The sequence below is a fragment of the Aspergillus pseudonomiae genome, assembly GCF_009193645.1.
Source record: "Aspergillus pseudonomiae strain CBS 119388 unplaced genomic scaffold BDV37scaffold_116, whole genome shotgun sequence".
Classification (NCBI taxonomy): Eukaryota; Fungi; Ascomycota; class Eurotiomycetes; order Eurotiales; family Aspergillaceae; genus Aspergillus; species Aspergillus pseudonomiae.
The window spans coordinates 1-14,943 of record NW_022476108.1 but is presented as its reverse complement, the minus strand read 5'-3'; the positions used below and the strand labels follow the sequence as shown (position 1 = coordinate 14,943).

General features: G+C 49.8%; 7 protein-coding genes across 7 annotated transcripts; 2 read left to right on the top strand and 5 right to left on the bottom strand.

Moving 5' to 3' along the window:
• Positions 1-266: 266 nt before the first annotated feature.
• On the bottom strand, positions 267-1,943 carry BDV37DRAFT_25436 (uncharacterized protein). The gene has a single exon (XM_032082623.1). It carries the CDS (start codon positions 1,683-1,685, stop codon positions 552-554), a length of 1,134 nt encoding a protein of 377 aa, XP_031935907.1. The 5' UTR covers positions 1,686-1,943; the 3' UTR covers positions 267-551.
• A 107-nt stretch (positions 1,944-2,050) lies between these two features.
• Positions 2,051-4,523, bottom strand: BDV37DRAFT_262915 (DMT family transporter). The gene is made up of 2 exons (XM_032083483.1): positions 3,764-4,523; positions 2,051-3,712 (listed from the first exon to the last, which is right to left on the bottom strand). Exons 1-2 carry the CDS (start codon positions 4,115-4,117, stop codon positions 2,750-2,752), a joined length of 1,317 nt encoding a protein of 438 aa, XP_031935906.1. The 5' UTR covers positions 4,118-4,523; the 3' UTR covers positions 2,051-2,749.
• Positions 4,524-4,683: 160 nt separating this feature from the next.
• Positions 4,684-7,263, bottom strand: BDV37DRAFT_262912 (UTP25 family protein). The gene is made up of 5 exons (XM_032083482.1): positions 7,107-7,263; positions 6,670-7,055; positions 6,418-6,614; positions 5,775-6,352; positions 4,684-5,712 (listed from the first exon to the last, which is right to left on the bottom strand). The coding sequence occupies exons 1-5, from the start codon at positions 7,208-7,210 to the stop codon at positions 4,797-4,799; spliced, it is 2,181 nt and encodes a 726-aa protein (XP_031935905.1). The 5' UTR covers positions 7,211-7,263; the 3' UTR covers positions 4,684-4,796.
• A 124-nt stretch (positions 7,264-7,387) lies between these two features.
• BDV37DRAFT_25393 (eukaryotic translation initiation factor 3 subunit F) lies at positions 7,388-9,229 on the top strand. Its single transcript, XM_032082590.1, has 3 exons — positions 7,388-7,630; positions 7,691-8,403; positions 8,487-9,229. The coding sequence occupies exons 1-3, from the start codon at positions 7,526-7,528 to the stop codon at positions 8,704-8,706; spliced, it is 1,038 nt and encodes a 345-aa protein (XP_031935904.1). The 5' UTR covers positions 7,388-7,525; the 3' UTR covers positions 8,707-9,229.
• Positions 9,230-9,482: 253 nt separating this feature from the next.
• BDV37DRAFT_275952 (putative transcription initiation factor TFIID subunit 13) lies at positions 9,483-10,960 on the bottom strand (the record flags this gene model as incomplete). Its single annotated transcript, XM_032085481.1, has 3 exons — positions 9,483-9,931; positions 10,043-10,318; positions 10,855-10,960. 3 exons carry the CDS (start codon positions 10,958-10,960, stop codon positions 9,483-9,485), a joined length of 831 nt encoding a protein of 276 aa, XP_031935903.1.
• Positions 10,961-11,232: 272 nt separating this feature from the next.
• BDV37DRAFT_262907 (pentatricopeptide repeat protein) lies at positions 11,233-13,824 on the bottom strand. Its single transcript, XM_032083481.1, has one exon. It carries the CDS (start codon positions 13,748-13,750, stop codon positions 11,342-11,344), a length of 2,409 nt encoding a protein of 802 aa, XP_031935902.1. The 5' UTR covers positions 13,751-13,824; the 3' UTR covers positions 11,233-11,341.
• A 148-nt stretch (positions 13,825-13,972) lies between these two features.
• On the top strand, positions 13,973-14,857 carry BDV37DRAFT_262906 (CCDC12/cwf18 family protein). Its single transcript, XM_032083480.1, has one exon. The coding sequence runs from the start codon at positions 14,100-14,102 to the stop codon at positions 14,712-14,714; it is 615 nt and encodes a 204-aa protein (XP_031935901.1). The 5' UTR covers positions 13,973-14,099; the 3' UTR covers positions 14,715-14,857.
• Positions 14,858-14,943: the final 86 nt, after the last annotated feature.

Below are 14,943 nucleotides of genomic sequence, written 5' to 3'. Positions count from 1 at the left end.
CTACTATTGTTGCTTTTCTTCTGATCTGTATTTATGTCGGCTGAGGATTTTCTTTCTCTTCTTTTCCCCGTTTAGTGATTGCAGGATACTATCTTTAATAGGTTGCCTTGGCTGTAGATAGATTTAGATAGATATCTGAAGGAATCAAGTATGGCGTTTCATGTGGGTTTTATCCATATCCTGACCTGGCGAAGGTCCGTTGCACACACAGGCTTGGGTGGTGAATTGGTTGGGTTAACTGACATATTGGCTTGGGCAAATGTAACCAAAATCTAATTTAGGCCATCTCTCTAACTTGTACAATCATAACAAGATGTGGACAACCAGGAAGCAAGAATAGGAAAATGAAAACTAATCACAAATGCAAGCATCAAGGGTATCTCATTCTTAAATTGTAAATTGCTGCGCTGTTCTCTTTTTGCTGTTCTTGGTCGGTGACTATAACGCGTCATATTCTACCGCGAGCCTTGGCCTCCATTAGTAAGTTTGATATGCGTATTCTTTTACTTCTTGATATAAGCAAAAGTGTTTGAGGGGGCGATGCCAAATGCTCAAGCAGCCGTGATCGCAAGGCGCGGCCGCATTTTCCTCTCCGGAACGTCGCGCACCTCCGCCTCCATGCCACACGCCCTCTTCATCTGAAGACCAGCTACGATGGGTATCTGGCCACGCGGGGAGCACATACGCTCACGGAGAGCATCTCGCAGAGCCATTGCATCCCGGCACAGGTCTTGCTCCATCACTCTCTTGGCGTAAGCGTCGCAGCGGGCCGTGATGCCCAACTCGAACGACTTGAGGCCGCGGACACAGAACATCGGGGAAACCCAGGGCTCGTCGATAGCCAGGCGCAAGCGTTTCCCGCCGATCACCCCGCCCAGGGCGTTCCCGCTGAAGCGGCCCAGATCCAGGCTCAGATGGAGCTGCTCGAGGCCGCGGAGGGCGGCGATCCGGGTCCAGAAAAGCGCCCAGAGGCGGTCGTTGTGGGTATGGGAATAGATGGAGGCTTTGTGCTCCTGTCCGGCCATGGGCTGCCAGATGGGCATCCATTGGACGGTGAGGCGCTTGATGGAGCGGAGCCGCTCCGGACAGACGATGAGAGAGAAGGCGATGAAGGTGTGGAGGTCGTCTACGTCGAAGACGGCGTTGGCGTACAGGATGTCGGCTGCTTCGGTGTAGATGGCGCGACAGGTGCGCAGCAATGCCACCGATGAGTTGCTCAGGGCCGCTGGGAGGGAGGCGTGCGTGTGCGGGTAGAGCACGCTGTCGGAGTGGCCTGCAGTCCGGTTATCCTGGACCCGCCAGCGGGCTGGGGTAACCGGGCAGCAGCGGCGGTTGCGGTCGAGCGACGACGAGGCGTGTTTGCACCGGACGTGGCGGATCTTGCCCTTCAGCTGGACTAAGTGGATTGCTTCATCGCCGAAGGCATAGTTGTAGATTATGAGACGGATTTCGGCAGGCAGCTTGCGGAAGAATAGGCTCTCGGATTGGGATGCCATGGGCCGGGCATATGGATCAACTGGTTTAGATGATGTGGAGGAGGCCTGTGAAGAGATATCCACGGAGGGCGCACAGATCTTGCGCTCTTGAATCAAATCACGCACAGTCTCTTGCCATCTTCGTCCTGTGGAGTAGTAGTGGAAGATGGAGTAAGGATCTCGCAGTAACCAGGCATCGAAGTGACGCATTGTGAGTTTTTTGATGTTCTCTTTTCCAAACTACTAGTGCCTCCCTTTTTTTTTTTTTTTTTTCTCTTTTGTCCTTGATTTTTGGCCTCCACGACAGAAGAGTACCTATATAAGAATATTTTCGAGAGATGTGGGGAAAGTATGGGGAAGACAAGGTAATGTGGTATGTATATATTTGTACAGGAAACTGCGGGGAGGGGAAAAGAGAATCAAAGGTGGAGCTGGGGGCGATCAATGGAAGAGATCGATAGATTGAAGCCTATATATATGGGTCGATGGAAGTGGATGTACAACTGTATAACTACAAAAGTGTTTATCCTATCAAACGCCACCCGAATCCGGGGTAAATCATTTTACATTGAAAAACTCAGGCACCGCAGGCACCAATCAGTCGGTTCGGTGAGTCTCGGGAAGAGCCGTCGGGACTTTTCGGTGTCAACTGTAACCCTATGACGCTGTGGCTAACATGGCGAGATTCAGAACTGTCGGCATCTGTGCATGTTTGACCCGTGGTTACGAGTAGACATAAGTCCATACGGCGCAGTATCCTCGCCATTCAACAAAACACAGACGGAGCACTGTCGTCCACCACCAATCATACCAACATCGTGGATCCACAGGTCGAGCGCCACTTTCTGCATGCGACGCACGGCCTGCAACCTGTCCTGAGCGTCCTAGGTGAGGAGCTTCAGAAGCGACGACGAATTAGAATCATCATCCATTATCCATGTACGAGTACTCAAGTCTATACAACACTTCGCTATGGTATATAGCCGACAATCAAATCAATAACAGACTTTGCGCTGTTGCCGCCAGCAGCACCACATCATCACCATCATCACCCTCCCTCCTCCTCCCCATCTAAAGGGAATGATCGCTGGCTGTCAAATCCCTCAGATCGTCGTAGCTCTTACCTCGCCGGCTCCGGCATGCATTAGTTATCCTTCCTCCCACCTCCCCCACCCGCCCTTTCTCCAGGCCTTCATTCCTCTCCGCTCATGCAAGTCGTGACGTCGTACGCGGCCAATTTTTCATTATTTCCGTTTCCGTTTTCCTCGTAGTACTCAGTTCGTCTCATCCTCATCTTCCCTAGCGGCAGCTGCGGGCGCCTCCCGGACGACGGCCACGTAGATGGCGCTTCCTAAGATCAAACCAGATCCCATCCAACTCATGAGAGACAGAGTACTTCCCCAGACAACGCGGTCATAAAACAACGCAAAGACCATCTGCATATAGATCATAGACGTCGCCCGCGATCCGGACGAGCTGCGCGACGCCTCCTTCGGCTCCCCATTCCCATCGCTTCCATATTGACGATGCTGTCCCGACGTGGACGATTTCCTCGGTGGAGGCACATACGACAGACCAGCCGTCAAGAGGAACTGCAGCAGGAACCCACATACACCCAGACCCAAGAGTAAAGTCCATTCCAACGGGGTGCCCGGCAGCTCCAGCGCGATGGAAGGCAACACCAGGATGGCCACGGTCGACACAACAGTCGTGAAGAAGGAAAAATATGTGACAGACACCAGCGGATGACAGCGCTGACCGATCATTCGGATGGTCGAGTACGCGCAAGATGCCCCCATCACTCCCATGAGTGCCATGGCGGTCGCTAGAATACGGTGGTACTCATCCTCGGAATCAGGCTGCTCCTCGCTGCCGAGCTCTCGGGGGTCGGGCGGATTTGTTTTCGAAAAGAGTGAGAAAGGCCGTGCGATCAGAACCACACCAACTAGCGACACCACGCCAGCGAGCTGTTGCTTGCGTGTGAAGGTCTCATTGGGAATGAACAGAGAGCAGGCGTAGCAGGTAAGGATAGGTGCTAGGAAAGTTAACACTGTGGCTTCCGACAGTGGTAGGTATTGAACGGAGTAGTAAAGCCCATAAACGCCAACAAAGCCGCCGGCTGCACGAAGCAGTAGAAGGTGAAGTACAGGGCGGGTCCCAAACGGGTGAGGGACTTTGGTGTACCACATGTACAGATAACTGACCAGAACCGTGATGGACATGCGGGCGAACAGGATCTGGTACATTTTAGTCCGGGGGGATATTTAGAAGCAGCTAGATGATCATACCTGAAACGGATGAAACCCTTCCCCATTCCTCCCCTTTCTCTCCAATATTTGAGTCATGACATTCATGGAAGCCCCGAAGAACTGGGCCAACAGGACCAGGATCATTCCCCTACCCTGAAGCCAGAGTTCCTGCGCCGAATCCCACGTCGTTTCCCACCATGATGATGCCGATGGTGACGATGGCATGGGCGAACTCGATCCCAGTAAGGGTCTCCGTTCATCATCATCTTCATGGGTGGTGTGGCGCTTTCTGCCCCAACCAAATACCGCGGAAAACACGCCGCGAGGGTCGGATCTGACATCCTCGACAGGATGCTGGTTCTCATCCTGACTGGACGCCGATGGAGGCATCATATTAGATCGATGTGGGCTGAAATATAACTTCTTTTCTGTTTCCCTTCCGGGACTTAAAGGACTGGAGAAACGGAGGAATCAAAAGAGATAGGTATTAAGTAGACAGTTTTAGGCAAAGAAAACTGGGGTTGATCATAAGGAAGATTCAGCTCAAGGACTAATGGATCTCCTCCGATACGTAGGCAATATTGATTTAATTACTTATATTTGAAGGGAATAATAATATATAAATACAAGTCAGGTGAAAGATCTCCAAAGCTGAGCGAAAAAAAAAAGAAAAGAAAAGAAAAGAGAAAGAGAACCGCGAACTTTTCCTCCAATGCGCGGTGACTTTGGAGCGCTATCGGCGTCAAATGATGGTTGACGGAGGGACTGAAATTGCGGGTGGATCGGCGGCTTGACCCACTTTTCTACATCTACAAGAACTCTTACAATTTATCCAGTTCAGCTGGAGCAGAATTCTTGATCCAACCCAGATATACTCCGGTCTTGATCCCATCCAACAAAATCGCTCGAGTCTCGTAAGAATTAGGGGAAAAAAAAAAAAAAAAAAAAAAAAAAAAAAAAAAAAAGAAAGCAGAAGCACACGCTATAATAACAACAGTACCTGTCAGGTCTTAACGAATATTGGTATAATACGTACATGACAAGAGAGTTAGCACTCGGGACTAACTCGGATCTATACAAATGTAAATGTGTCACCTCCCTTCTCCCGCAGCATATTCCCAACTCGTTTGGTTCCAACGATCCTCTCCAGTTTCAGGGCATCCCACTTGGAAAACAGTGCGCGGACGCCTCCCTCGGCCGCCTCATCGATCGCTGCCGGATCCAGGCCCAAGAATCCCACAATCTCCCCCCAGAATGTTGGGTTTTCTGGCACTCCATACATGATGACACGTTTGACGCCACGGACCTGGTACCGCCGGAAATGATGGAATCTTTCGGTGTATAGCAATACGGAGTGTCGGCCATTCATAAAGTGTGTACGAGCTCGCATGATGTCCCGAGTGTCCGAGTATTCAGAAATCGCGCCGAAGGAGACGTTCGTCGTCTGCGCGGAAGTAGCAAAGTAATTGCGTACACGGACGAAATCCAGGTACGACGGGATAAAGATCAAGGTTCCACCGCTATTGTTCCCCCGACCAGATGTGATATTGCGGACTAAAGAGGAGAGCACGGTCGTGGTGAAGTGCTTGAATCGCGCGTCGGGGTCTTTCGCCGGCGAGAGACTGTCGAATCGGGAGAAGGTCTGCTTCACGGATACTGGGAGTGGGATCTCAGAGATGGCCCCAGCATATACTGGCGTCATTTTAATCTTGCCAGAGACGTTCAGCATATGGGTGGAGAAGACCGAGTTGATCTCTGGGGTAATAAAGGAAGCTAGCATGATCATTTGACGGACATATCGTGCGTTGTTGTCGAGATACCATGTCCGCACGCGGCTGAAATCACAGCCGTGCGCCTCCCTCGGCTGCAGGTTGAGATGTTTGAAGATATAGTCGACGTGATCCCAATTCTGCATAAGAAGGGCATCGGCCTGATCTACTATAACGACTTCAATAGAAGACAAAAAGTCATGGTCACGTTTCTTCGCACTACAGTACGTTAGCATGCGTTCTAGGCTTTCATGTAGCGTGGACGCCCTCGGAAAACCTACTCAGCCTGGTCCATGATCGTGCGCAAACCAAGTGGGCTGGCAAGGATCATATCTGAAGCGTAGAATTGTGCAAAAAATTTGACAGTCTTTCTCGTGAATTTGAGGCCTAGTCGGAACATGTCATCGTCGTTTCCACCGAATAACTCGCGAAAGTCGTCCGGTTTGCTCTCCCAGGACTTGTCGTCCGTTGCAGAGAAAGTGTCCATGAAACGCTTCTTGTTTTCTTGCTGCTCAGGTTGAAAGAGCTGGGTGATTGACTCTACGACACGCACGCAAGCTTGTTTGGTCGGGAGAAGATACAGCACCTTGGGCCTGGTGAAGCCTTGATCCCGCAGATCGAGGTCGGCATCTTGTTCCTTTGCGACACGAGCGTTGTTCTTGAGCACACGGTCCCGGGTCTTCAATACATGATTAACGGCATGGACTGCCAGGAGATTTCGTAACTGGGCCGAATTGGATGATTTTCTGGCGCCATACAAGACGTCTTGATAATCAAAGATGTACGGGGCGAGTTGTTGGGCATGGCCGCTGATCTGAGAGATATGCTCCAGAGCAGGCGCCTTCAACTTTTTCTTGAGCTGTGGCGTAATAAGCAACTGACGCTGTCTTCCACATGCCATCTCGTAGGGTATTTATTGCTTACCTTTAAATTCGCGATACCCTTCAGGGCAGGTAGGCAAGACAAATCGTTTCCCGTATCGGGTGCAGTGCGCACCAATCTCACATCCCCGGGGAGCTCTTTCTTCAGAGTTTTCCATTTATTATCCTCTACAGCCTTGATTTGCTTAGCCAGTTCGTCTTCTTTTTTCCCTGAGAAATGTGTTTCGAAGGGATCATTATCTGCTCAATATCAGCAAGTGGATTATCTTCAACCAGGTATACTGAAAAGCTGTACCGTCTTCATTGTCACTGTCGGCTTGATCATCGCCATCTGCCTCATCCAAGTTATCTTCGTCCTCTTCATCAGAAGGTTCCTGCAGCTGCAAGTCGTCATCTTCCAGTAACTCCTCTTCGCTGGCGGCGACGACCGTGTCATTCCGAGCTGCCTCTTCTTTGTTGTTCTTGTGTTCGGTCTTTCTCTTTTTGCGTGCCGGCCCTTTCGAGTCAGCGGTTGTATTGAGTAGCTGAAGCAATTCGTTATATGGACGGGCCGACTTGTCGTCTTCTTCGTCTTCGTCGCTGCCTGACGATGCATCGTCCATGAGACCATCATCTTCATCCATTCCATCTCCAAGGTTGTCTTCGAACTGACCCTCCTCTCCGCTTGAGGATCCTTCTGACCTGAGTGGGCTGGTTAGCTTGAGTAAGTGAACCCCAGCGGGAGAAGCTCACTCTATCTCGTCTACTCGGGATGTTGTGAAGCCATTTTTCCTCTTGACAGGAGCTCTGGCACGAGTTCCACGGCCCTTGGGACCTCTATTCCGAGGGGGAGCCATTTGCGAAAGAGAATATGCCCCTAAAGGATTGGTATTGCAGCTCTGAAAGCACCAGACTTTTTTTTGTCTTTTTTTTCCGAATTATTTTTTTTCCCTCTCTTTGGGTCGGGGATGCTTATCTTATCTTAGCGCGAAATTCCCGCTGCGCACACACAATTTGAGCCTCGCAGAACCTCCGTCGGCGCAGAGTCTAGCGGGCGGAAGAATTGATAAAAAAAAGAGAGCTACTCTCCACCACGCCGAGGAAGATACCAAGTGAAAGAGTCGAGAGCTAGAGAGAACGGCCATTCGCGCTTCTAACACTTCTTACCCATCATGGCTGAAACTGATTCTTTCCTTCACCTTGCTCGCCCTCTGGGCCCGATGGCAGTGGGGTCTGCACCGACAACCGCCCCTCTGAATGTTGTCATTCATCCTCAGGTATGTTTGCTGTATCGGAATGATGAGTGAAGGATGGAAGCCCTGATGCCCCCATGACAGGCTCTCTTCTCGATCCTTGATCATTCCCTCCGTCGCAATGCCGACCAGGAGCGTGTCATCGGAACCCTGCTAGGAACCAGGTCAGAGGATGGAACTGAGGTGGAAATTCGCACTACTTTTGCTGTTGGACACACCGAAACGACGGATCAGGTTGAGGTCGACATGGAATACCAGAAGCAAATGCTTGCGTTGCATCTCAAGGCAAACCCAAAGGAAGTGCTGGTCGGTTGGTACGCCACTTCGTCGGAGCTGAACACCTTCTCCGCTTTGATCCAGAACTTCTACAGCGGCCAAGGTGATGGGACCTTCCCTCACCCTGCTGTCCACTTGACTGTCTCTACCGAACCTGGCAAGGATGTTGAAACCCGCGCCTACATTTCCGCTCCCGTTGGTGTGACGGCAGAGAGAGCCGCCGACAGCGCTGCCTTTATCCCCGTCCCCTACGAGATTCGCTACGGTGAGACCGAAAAGAGCGGTCTGGAGTCTATTGCTGCCGCTCGCGATGCTGAGAGCCGTGCCGCGAACATCTTCACCGATATTGAGGCTCTTGAGCGTGCGGTTGAGGAAGTTCTTGGTATGATCGACCGCGTTTCCAAGTATGTCGAATCTGTCATCGATGAGGAGGCTCCTGCATCGACAGCACTGGGCCAGTTCCTTCTCAACGCTCTCGCTTTGGCGCCCAAGGTTGAGCCTGCCGATATCGAGCGGGATTTGTATGTTCCCCCCACCCCTAACGACTCTCATTCGTTATTATACTGGTTTACATCTTACGTCCTAATGCTAACCGTGTCTACAGCAACAACCACATCCAGGACGTTCTGGTTGTGTCTTACCTGGCCAACACCATCCGTACACAGATGGAACTGTCCACCCGCCTAGCTACCGCTCAGCTCACCCTTGGCGGCGAGTCCGGCAGTGCAGAGTCCGGCCAGCGCGGAGGTCAGAGGGGCGGCAAGGGCGGCCGCGGAGGACAGCAGAGGAATCAAGACCGGAGTGGAGAGGAGGCTCGCGCGTAAAGAGGGAACGTAAAACCAAGGCTATCCATGAAGACACATTTTCTTTTCTCTCTACATCTCTTGTCCCATCCGTTTTTTTACCTCTCGCATCTACTATCCCGTTACTCTGTTTATCCCTTTTTTCCTTGATATGTGTCTAGGGTTATCTTTTCTTGTGGAAAAAGCTTGTTCTCAGTTCTGCTCCCATCTTTTTCTCTCTGTTATGCCATTTATGACATTACATCCGCGATTGTTGGGGCAGTGCGAAAACGAATCGACGAACGAAAGCAAAAGAAAAAATGAACCAGAAAGAGCATGGCGTATGGGAGTCAATCTGGCTTTGTTCAGAGCGATGGAAAAAATGGAGCTGTGCAAAATGGGAAGAGCAAGGGTTTGAGACCCTTTTATGACGGGAGCAGATCGGCCTTATTTGCTCCGATGATATAGTGTAGACTTGATGATTACGAAGCCGGCTTTTCTTACCGGCATGTCAATCATGATGAATGGACATATGTACTGAACCAACGGGCATCTGAGCTTTGTCTGTAGACACCGGGCGAAAAGATAAATGTCGTCATTTTGTAGCGCCTGGCTTGCTGGAAGGATTGCTTGATATCTAACGTCTTGAGCTCTCAACCTGAAAGCTAGAAAAAGGTTTCCCCTATAAACGCCCTTCTAATAACAGAAATGGTATCCCCCATGTTTGATGAATATTGGTGTCCTAACCCAGAACGCCCGAGACAAATGTTAAATAGCAAAACGACATCGAAAGTAGCGAAGCGGTGTCAACGACTGGCTCAACCAGTCTTTCTCTTCTTCGAAACCGTCGTGTCTTCCGTAGCATCCGAGTCCCTTCTAGCATTTCTCTTTCCCTTTCCCTTGCTCTTCTTGCCATCGGCACCGTCGCCCAAATCTTCGAGGTCCTTCTTGCTAGCATCCTTCAAGTTTCCAACCTGGTCATCATTCTGATCGAATGCCTTCCGAGCTTCTTTCAACTCACGCTCCATGCGCAATAGCTCCTGGACACGACCAAGCTTGTTGGGATCACGGCGCAATGCAAATCGGAAGTCGTCCACTTTGATCTTCTGACGGCGCGAATAGGCGGCATATTGAGCTGCGCCGTGGCACATCTCAAGGACAAAATCGGTAACAATCTCATCGAGCACACGAACTGTTTCTGGAAGAGGCTCTGAAGGGAAAGACGGATGCGGGCTTGGATCGCCATATGCGAGAAGGAGGAGACGCACTATCGAATGGAAACATGTGAGTGAGTAACAGAAGTTGCGATAGAGTCATCGGTTTATTGGGGGGGCAGGGGAAATAAAACGAAGGAATGAAAGAGAGAGGCAAAACTTACATTCAGCAGCAAAGTTCATCTGACCCTTGTGCCTAGCAGCACGGGCTCTTGGTTCAGCCATGGTGGTAATAGAGCGCTTCTTGCTCTTCTTACTAGAGTCGGCTTCTGTAGAATCCGCGTTCTTGGCGGTGTCAGGTTTGAATGCTGGGCGATAGCCGGCACGGATTAGAGTAGTCTCTTGAGGGTTGAACGGCCAGGGAGGGGCAAGCTGGCTCGCCACATGGCCAGAACTTGGCTGTCGAGGTGGACCGGATGGAGCTGGAGAGGTTCGCTGAACTGGACGGAGAGGAGGCGGCAGAAGCCTTGGAGCTCTATCGGCAGGCGGTTTAACATTGGCATGGGGGCCAGGGCGGTGAGGGGCGTAGGCGGACATGAGAGGCAGAATTTCTGATTCACTGGACGGAACGTGTAGACAGATAGTATGATAGTATCTGGGTCTCTATCAGCTAGTATTTTTCTCTTGATCTTGCACAGAAACTTGAGCCTGTTAAGTCATTGGTTAAGCTCAAGGAGGGAAACAGACCAATCCTAGGCAGCTCAAACGAGATGGTGAGTGAATGCTCTGTGAAAGGAAGCCTGCCTATCTAGACAGGTTCGACTTCAATAGGATGGCCACCAACTAAACATAATCCTTTCTGTAGTCTGCCTTGTTCAACTTTCAATCGCTTCTGCTGGTGATCTTACTTGTCATCTGCACAAGCACCTATGCCCACTCGATTATGCCAGGAATCATGGATCGAAATCAACATGGGTATGTTCTATCTCTGGTCTTCCCCATGATGTTAACTAAGAGACGGGACTAACACCCTCACCTGAAGCTTCTTCGGGGTATTCTGGAAGTGTGCTCGAATCGGTGAACGGCTCAGCCCGTATGTCAGTATCTGCTGCATCTTGATGGCTGTGAGTGCTGGACAACATCATATGAACCCACTGAAGTTGAGGTAATAGTGAGGCTAATATACATGCGCTAGGTTTCTATCTTCTTTGGGGGTTGAATGCCCCCTCGTTGCCCCTGTTTCTCTTTAAGCAATTCTTCCACTTTTGTCTTTTCATGAATGAAGATCCTACCAGCAATCGGCGTTAAAGAACTTCTTCTTGGTGGTTTGGGCATTAAACTTATATTGCAGGGAGTCCGCATCGTTATTTACATGTGTATTGTACATAGTGATATTTTACATCAAGAATATCCCCACATATATCGATCCCTCGTTCTATAAATGACATTCTTCTCCCGAACCCACGCTCTAAATGCAAAATAGAAAGACAGTAGAAAATAACTAGTAGTTAGATAAGGGTATCTCAACGGGTAGACTGCTTTCTTTCGCGCAGACGTCGCAAGCCTTGCTCTAACAGATGCTCCTCTTCGTCCAATTCGTGCTCCAAAGGCGTCTGATCCAAAGAGGTCACCATATCGTGGCGAGCGTCAGCCTCCTTGTCCAGTTCTTCTACCGCAATCCATAGGCGCTCTGGATCTTGGAGGTAGCGGAGACATTTCATGGTATATGAATCCATAGAATAGCCTTGAGCTTCCATGGCCTTAATGGACTTTGCAACCTCAGCAATATTTTGCGCGTTTGCATAGGTGTTGATGACCATGTTCCAGGTAACCTTGTTGTATTCCACTCCATGTTTCGCCATCATCTCTCGAACCTTCTCCGCGGCGAGTGGCTGTTTATTGAACGTGAAGGCGCTCATCAGGATCGTCCAGGTCCGAACCGATGGCTTGCCATGAACAGGAGCCCCATCTTCTGATTCCCGGTCTTCGTTAGAAGAGTGCAGCATATCCTCCACTAATCGCACGGCTGGTCGCAGCCCTCGAGGGTCATCCCGAAAAGCTACCAGAAACTCGTTGTAAGTATGGTCAGTGGAAGCCAGTGGAGCTATAATCGGGTGGTTCTCTGAGACAAGGGCTTTGAACTTGGTGTAAATGCGATGAGCGTGAGATATGCGTTTCTGGCACCGTAGATAAGTCGCGATCATCAAATACAGAGCAATGAGAGATGGTTGGAGATTATCGCCTCCCGGGGGAGGAGTGTATTCTGGCGGAATGATAGAGAGCTCCTTTAATGGCGTGATGTCATATAACTGATTGTACATATCCAGCAGTGAGTAAAACACTCCATTGGGATCGTCATTTGGATCATGATGCTTGGCATTGAAAGTAAAATGAGCGTGAAATATCTTGCTCGCAATCCAATCGTTCTTCTCAAGCCCACGTGCTCTAATATCTTGAATCAGTGATTGAACACGTTCTCGATCCCCGCGAGTCACTGCATCGTTAAGCAAGGTTAAATAGGTAAACGAATCCGGCTCGAGCGACTGCCTTCTCATGAAACGGAACATGTCGAATCCCACCTGCGGATCACCGGTCTTGAAAGCGTTGGATAGAACTATATTCATCATATCCCGATCTGGTCGTACCCCCATTTTGAGGAGTTTGGGTAGAATATAGAAATTGCGCCCATTGGGAGTATCCTGGACAGAGTCGAGTAATAGGAGTTTGCAACAGTGGCGCATAACTCCTTGAGAATCCATCAAAAAATTATCCTGCTCCCGTCTCCGCACAAGTTCAAGTGCCTCTAGTGACTTATGGATATCTCCAATTTCCGTAAACTGACGCATAAAGCAAAGCCACGTCTGGGATGTTATATGATTCCTCCTTCCATCCACAATGGTCCAGGCATGGTAAAGCTCTTCGGGACCAGCGTTCTTTAAGTAGAGCCGAATGCCCTTTTGCCCAAGGTGCGCAACAGGCCAATTGCTCGGGTCTAGACAAGTAAGCAAAAGGGACACATATGTGTGGCCCCCCTTTTCCCAATGTTGAAATTCACCGGCATGGCATTTATCTAGAAAGAGGAAGCAATCTGAAACCATGGCGAACAAGGGCTTATCTGCACTTTGGCAGGTTACAAGGAAAAATTCCAAGGCCAGATGCGGGGAATTTTGTAACAGCCATAATGATAGTCGCTTCCAGTGTGGAGCCTTTGCAGATTTGTCCAATGCTTCCCAAGCCTCACGAAAGTTACCCAAGCAGTCTGTTTTAATCTTCTCAAGAAGACTTAAATCGGCATCATTGAGCATCAACGACACGGGAAAATCTTGTATGTCCATGTCGAAAAGCGCAGCTCCCCAAAGTTTATTACAAGTGGTTCTCCATGTATGAATCTCTTCGCGATCGTAGCTTAAAGATCTCATCTTTATATTTTGATGAAAATCGTAGGTTGCCTGGCTCACCTGTCTAGCCTTGTAGGTATATTTCACCTTCCCGTCGACCAACGCACGGGTAGCGTAGACGAATTTGCGCTCTTGATTGTTGAGATGCCTTTCTCCAGATGACGATGTGGGCGGACCAGGAATGCCATCCAGATATGGTATTGATGAGCCCTCTGTGATTTCATTCTTGTATTCGTGAGCTGAATGAGAAACTTTATCGTGAAGGTCATAAGCTTGAGCCTGAGTCCGGGTGTCTCTTGGTTCGCGAATTGAAGCTGGATTAGAGTCAGGCCGAGGGTTCAGATCATTGCCAACAGTGTCATATGCATAGTGTGTAGTATTCGATGTCGACGCATAATTCGCGACATGTCGTGTGGTTGGAAATTTCGCACTTTGTCTATAGCAGTGTCCTAGACGCAACCTATGTTTCGGAGCACGGGACGGTAGCCCGGCGCTGAAGCGGGAACGCAGGAGATGATGTGGACAAAATGACATTCAGGATTTCGTGATCTCGTGATCTCGCGCATTGAACATAGACGCCAGTAGGATAGCCGAAAAGCGGTTCACGGACGGGAAAGTTGATGTTGGTACCTGGAAGCTTCTTGGGAAGAAATTAATGCCGATTTATCGCGGCCGTCGGATGCTGTTCCGTCGCCAGTGTGGCTAATGCTCCCGGAGTGTGGCGCAACACTTCCGATAACATTGTCAAGAAATACTTCGTCGGCGGGCGATTGTGAAATTGTCACATATTTTTGACCCTGAAACGGGGGAGCTCATTCTTTTCCCTGCAACACTTGCTTTACCTTGCATCCTCTGTCTGTTGATATATATTGAGTTTCCCACCATGTCATCCAACCATGCCACTCTCGACGCGGCGGCAACAGAACGCAAAGCTCGACTCGCAAAGCTCGCGGCGCTTAAAAGAAAGCAACCAGAGCCAGAGCCTTTAACAGAACCCAACGCTAAAGATGACGAATCGGAAGACGCTGCCCCCGATGTCACAACCAGATTTCTGTCCGGAAGAAACTATGATGCAGAAACCCGTGGCCCGAAGTTAGGATTCGACCAGGCCCCCGCAGACGGACAGATTACGTTGGAAACACAAGCTGCGGAGATAGCGAAGGCCACTGCAGAGCAAGCCAAAAAAGATGACGAGGTGGATCAACCAATAGATCTCTTCAAGCTTCAACCGAAGAAGCCCAATTGGGACCTAAAACGGGATCTAGATGATAAATTAAGTACCCTCAATGTGAGGACGCAAAACGCAATTGCAAGGCTCGTGCGACAGAGGATAGAGGATGCGCAACGTGCGGCGAAGGCTAGAGACGCGGGGGCCAACGGAGGCCAGACAGGAGAGGAGGTAGGCATCGAGGGCGAAATGTTGGTTGAGGGCATACATGTACGCGAGAGGGAGGAGGAAGATGAACGGAGGGAAAGGGAGGAAGACGACCTGGCATGATCTTGATACCCTAGAAGAGGTGTGATTATAGGTATTTTTGCGATCATTTGTTCCTTCTACATCTGGTTTTAAGGCGCTCGCTGTTGGGGTCTGGCAAAACATATCGAAAAGGCGTTGAGGACATTTTGCGGTCTATCATGTGGACACCGATTTCAATTTATATATGATTCATATTACTATAATACAGTATCGTAGTGGTAGTTTTTTTTTCCCTTTTTTTTTTTTTTTT